The 6,000-nt window shown below is 40.5% G+C and overlaps 1 protein-coding gene across 5 annotated transcripts in view; it reads left to right on the top strand.

The window, feature by feature from the left end:
• Positions 1-6,000, top strand: part of LOC120020447 (cyclic AMP-dependent transcription factor ATF-6 alpha-like) — a 44,237-nt gene that overhangs the window by 21,157 nt on the left and 17,080 nt on the right. For all 5 annotated transcript variants that reach the window (XM_038964117.1, XM_038964116.1, XM_038964114.1 and 2 more), the window contains exons 11-12: positions 2,579-2,644; positions 3,558-3,681. In XM_038964117.1, the coding sequence (XP_038820045.1) occupies positions 2,579-2,644; positions 3,558-3,681 (190 nt within the window). The remainder of the gene's footprint in view (positions 1-2,578; positions 2,645-3,557; positions 3,682-6,000) is intronic.

Genomic DNA, 6,000 nt, shown 5'->3' with positions numbered 1-6,000 from the left:
ACGAACCAGGAATAATATTTTGTTTTTTAAAAAGGACAAAAAAGCTGAATTAAAGAGAAGTGGGTACCCTCAAGTGTTGGCTTCTGGAGGAGAATCGGATCCATCCAAGAGAACTTCATTCTGTCCAGGGAACCAGAACTGTAGAGGAATTGGCCGGTCGTTTCAGTTTGACTAAGCATCTATTTCCAGCCCTGTTTTCTTTGTTGGAATGGAAAGATTGCTCATTTTATCTTGGTGATAATATTTACATCCATGTATTTATTTATTTATGTATTTATTTATTTATAGGAGACAGTGCACATTAATCAACATCAATATTACAGTAATTCAACATCCATGTAAATGTGCCGGGGTTAGCCAAACGCTTATACAGGACTCATATATTTACCTTATTTAGACGCATCATTCTGTGGTGAAAAATCACTGTGTTGAATTGGAGCGTTGCAAGCAGAGCACAATATGAACCAACTTGGCAAAATCAAACTGTAATGTTGTCTCGCAAGTTTCCTCTTTAACATCAGTGTATAATTTCAGCACTAGTTATACTTGTGTTGTGTATACAGCTGTAGGATCTTAATTTGAGCCAGTTTGCTACAGCAGAAAAACAATCCTGCATCAACAGGAAATGTGAATTATTATGTGGATTATAATTTATGGACATTTTTGTAGGGGTTAAAACCTTTTTTGTTAGGGCAAATCAAGAAAAACCTTTCTACGTGGAAATGAGAAATACACTACAAGTTTGCATTTCATTCTTACAAACAAAATAGTGATGAAATTAAGATCCTACATCTGTATCTCACTCAGTCAAAGATTTTGACCTTGCTGTGTACAAGTCATATAGTTGACTGAGTATTTATTTTGGCACGAGTGATACAAAGCACACAACAGAGGCCTTAAGAGATGACAGACATATTTGCAGAAAGCATGCGCTGTGCCGTGGATGAGCCCTCCTGTATATCACTCCTGCAAACAATCTATTGATCTCCAGATTGACAGACTCTTTATATATTCCTGGCTCACCACCGGTTGTCCCCATGTGTCCAGCTCTCTGCTACAAAGTACTACATAACTTCACTACAAATACCTTGTGGTAGTACAGCAGTAGGCTAACTGGAAGGCTTGGAGAAGGTTACACAGTCTCCCACTGAGAGAGACCACTGAAGGAGTGGAGCATTATGTAACCGATAGCTTGGTCATCTGGGCCCAGGCTATAGAACACAATACTGAATATCATCAAAGTATATGTTCACCAGCACAATGTGTGTGGACTCCTCCTTTTTGGTTTATGGGCCATTTTAATGCCCTTTCTCCACCCTATTGTGTTGTTCCGATCTGGAGCCTAGGGCTCATGCGGACAAGTGTATGTTCCACACAGATTTCAAGAACAGACCATTTATCTAACTATTCCCAGGAGAAATCCAGTCCAACCTCTCTGCTCCTGCTGTGTGTGTCTGTGCCTACCTGCGTTTATGTGTGTGAAGAAGATCCCACTGGCTCTGCTGGTTATTGTTGCAGCTGACTGAGCAGAACTCTGCAAAACCTATCAACTCAACCCGTTATTTAGTTTATGACATCGTTAATCAACTCGACACCTTCTTTAATTTATGACATCATTAATCAACAACCCCTTCTTAATTTATGACATCATTCATCAGCCCAACCCCTTCTTTAATGTATGACATCATTCATCAACTCAACCCCTTTAATTTATGACATCATTAATCAACTCAACCCCTTCTTTATTTATGACATCATTCATCAACTCAACTCCTTCTTTAATGTATGACATCATTCATCAACTCAACCCCTTCTTTAATTTATGTCATTCATCAACTCAATTCCTTCTTTAATGTATGACTCCATTCATAAACTCAACACCTTTAATTTATGACATCTGTAAGAACCGACGCTGGAGATGAGCAGCAGGTACAGGGAGTACACGTTTAATGAACGGACAAGTGACAGAACAGGAACAGCGTCAGAACAGGGGGAACAAACGACATGACATTATGCTGAAGTCGGAGAACAACCTCGGGAACAGACAGATATAGGGGGGGTTATGAAAGCAGGTGATTGAGTCCAGGTGAGTCCAATGAATCGCTGATGCGTGTGACAAGGGAAGCAGGTGTGCGTAATGATGATTTATGACTTCATTCATCAACTCAATCCGTTCTTTAATTTATGACTTCATTCATCAACTTGTTTTGTCTATTGAGTCATCTGCACAGTTTTTGTTCCAGATGCTTGTTTAGAACTGATGAACACCTGGGACGTCCAGAGTAAGTGACTGGTATTCCAGTTAATGCATTAAGGTCCATAGACCACAAGGAAAACCCACAACGTACCGCAGCATGGTCCTGTAGCATATCAGCTGCTGAATCACAACGAGATCACAGAGGGGAGGGGAATGTGTTGTTGATGATTAATGTCTCCCTCGCTTCCTGTCTCTCTCTTTCTCTCTCTCTCTTTCTCTACCTCTTTGTTTCTGTTTTCTCTCTTTCTCCCCCTACCTTTCCTCACCCGTCCCTACCTCTCCCCCTTCCTTCCTTCCTTCCCCCCCATCTCTGTGCTCTAGGTGGGAGGACTATGCTCCAGAGAAGATGGCTTCCCACTCTCCTGTCTCCAGGACCAAGTCCCTCCGGTCAGTACTAACCAAGTCAATCTGATCAGTAGCCTTCTACCAGCAGATAATTCAGTTCTACAACTGTAGGATCTTAATTTGATCACTCTTTTTTTTTGCTGAGAATTTTTCTGCATCTTAGTGTGAGCTTCGCGATTGACATATATTCACTGAAAACCCACGGTTATATTATCAGTATTGTACTTTTCATGTAGCCTACTTTTGGCCAGCTAATAGCCTCACCACCGTTCAAGCAACATTATGGACTAAACGTTCAAATCCAGTTGCTGCAGGAATATTTTGCTGTGACAATATAGGTCAAATTAAGATCTTACATCTGTACTTAGCCTCAATCTTCCAGCCTTCTTGTCTATATCGCCAGTATGAAAGCAAGATTAGAACATCCGGTTAGGTAAGACTTGGGTACATTGATTTTGAGAATTTGAATTCCATATTGAAATCACGGTGATAGCTACCTCAATTGAGTATCAATGAGTCCACTCAGTATTCTCTGAAGAGCTAGACTTTGTCCTCCTCATTGTTAAGTAGACTCTAATGTGATCCATGTGGACCACTCATCAAACCAAAGTGTTCACCAGTCGTTTTGACGCCGTCACAGTTGACTGAAAAGATGGATGGTGCTCAGTATAAAAACTGATTGCCCACACTTTAGCTCCACCCAATTTTCAAACCGTCACGCCATTTGAGAGGGATGAGGTTCATACTGTATGAAAGCCAGCAGCAGCCTTCAACAGCTTTTACATAGAAAAATCCCTGAAAATCAAAGGTTTTAGAATTCCGTCACCATAAAATACAATATGGCTACCAAGTTCACTCCCAAGATGAATAGAAAGCAAATTTTCTTTCAGGCAATCAAAATAAGTTAATAAAGTATGATTTCTAACTGAATATTGGTTCTTCCCCTCCACTCTAGTCTGGCTCAGAACCTGAGAGGCTGGGTTCATCGACACGAAGAGGAGAGGACCAAGTCCACACGTTCTACCACCGATCAATCCAGACATACAACAACTGATCAGCACACAACCAAAACTGTCCTGGTAGGTTAGACACTCTTCTTCCCTACAAAACAGGGGAAAAGCTACTAACTAGGTCCTAGGTTTTCCCTGGTCAGGCAGGTTACATGGCCCTAATAATGAAGACATTTTAAAGTCTGATCAAACGTCAGTAATGCTCATTGCTGATTTTTGGACAGGTTAAGCAGTACCTCAGAGGCTATTTAAACTGTCAGTACGTAGGCCAATGTGTACTCCAGTAGAGGTTTCAGGTCCGTGTCAACACATCTCTCCGTGATGGCCCATTAAGTAGAGCTGCCACAGAAACATAAACAGTTTAGTGAGAATATGTGTATCTTTCTTGTTATGAGGTCACAGCTGCCGACATCTGACACCATTTGGCTAATATTGTAACGATGTACGCTGAAAGTCGGGAAGCAAGTTCAGGGAGTGAAAACATTTAATAAATAAAAGAACAAAACAAGAAACACCAACAGCGCACTGACATAGAACAGAAACAATGACGACTGGGGAAGAAACCAAAGGGAGTGACATATATAGGGCAGGTAATCAAGGAGGTGATGGAGTCCAGGTGAGTGTCATTATGCGCCTAACGCTGGTGACAGGTGTGCGCCCTAACGAGCAGCCTGGTGACAAATAGCTAAATATTTATGTTTTTGTTGTTAAAACTAACACTCAAATTTAACCTCAGGTTATAAATCCTTCCTTAGGTTAGATTCTGATATTAGTTGATGGCATTTGATTTGTTTTTGATATAGCACTTTTTATTTGTTTTTGACATCTGGTATGTGTTGTCTTTGACAGCTTAAATAGAGAGGTAGACTACTGGGAGCTATAGGTGAAGAATTACAGTTTCAGACTGGCTTCCATTTGAACTCAGACCCAGTGAGTCAAGTCTGTAGTCTGCTGTGCTGCAGTCAGAATGTGAGGAGCCCAAATCATTAAATCAGTTTTACAGGCCTAAACTTTTGTCCCCACTTGGGGACAAAGTCCTTTTGAATTTTTGTTTTTTGCTGTTTTAACTTCGATTCAGAGAGTTCACACAAGGCTTTTAACAATGTCTTCATACAGTGTGAGCTTCACAATACCGCCTTTTGGTTCTCACGTTCAGCCAGTACTCAGCAGTGTGTCAGGCTCAGTTACATATACAAATGGTTTGAGGACATTATTGTTGATATATTGTGTTACTGTATGCACCACTTACTGTAGAAAGAAAACAAACTAGTGAAAACACCCAAAGAAATGGTGCCACTAACATTAGTTGACATGGGAAGCAAATGATAACCAATGGTGTTTCTTCTCTTTGGGAGGATTCCACGTGCATCTCTAGCTTCCTGTGTAAGACATTTTTAGGGGTTGCCTAATTGGAAGCGGGGAGTTTCCACTGTGTATGACACCCTCAGGGAGTTCCAGGAAGTTAGGGAATTATCTGTGATGATCGTGGTAAGTAAGAGGAGGAAGAGGATATAAATGAATGTTTAATACTGTTAGAGGTTACAGTGTTTCATGCTCAAGGCTCTCCTACACACGTAACCCTCAGGGCTAGACCTGGTCCTGGACTCAGCCTTTCTTTTCATTAACTCCATCTCAAATGATACCATATTGTCTGTGTAGTGCACTACTACGGATGATCAGGGGGTCAGGACATAATTACAAATCATTTGTAGACAGCAAATTGACGTCAAGAAGTCCAAACAGATATTTGTCTAAAGCAGAATCATTTCAAACCTTGCTGACATTTGTATATAATCACATACGGTATATCTCTCTATTATGCGTGGGAATACGTTGAAACAGATTTCCAAAATTCAAATCACTCGGAGCTGATTTGCTGGTGTTTTTACAGTATTTTATGTCCAACAATAAAAATAAAATATATATATATATATATGTATATGTATATATTTGTTTTGTTTCTAAAACTTGGGGGGCCAAATAAAATCACCTGTGGGCCAAATTTGGCCTGCAGGCTACCAGTTGGGGAATCCTGGCATATAGTATTAGTGATAAACTCTTCTCAAGGGAGTACTTTTATAAGTGAGATTTACACTTTGCATACTGTCCCTCTTTGGATGTGTTTAAACCTCTTCCAGACTTTGGGAAAACCCCTCTGCATTTGCTCTACCAACTGAAGTGGCACAATAGAGATGCATGATTTGTCAGACCAGGAGATGTTGTCTATGTAGCTTTGCACAATGTTGGCATATCCTCACACTTTGACATCATGCTCTGCTTTTTTCTGAGTTCCAACTTTGAAGTACACTTATCAATCAGTTTTGTTTGCCATTTGATGAAAAGCAGTGAGATAGATCTATTTTATCCCTGTGTGATTCATCCCCAGAC

The sequence above is a fragment of the Salvelinus namaycush genome, chromosome 25 (genome assembly GCF_016432855.1).
Source record: "Salvelinus namaycush isolate Seneca chromosome 25, SaNama_1.0, whole genome shotgun sequence".
In the NCBI taxonomy this organism is placed as follows: Eukaryota; Metazoa; Chordata; class Actinopteri; order Salmoniformes; family Salmonidae; genus Salvelinus; species Salvelinus namaycush.
This window is presented reverse-complemented; position numbering and strand designations above follow the sequence as displayed.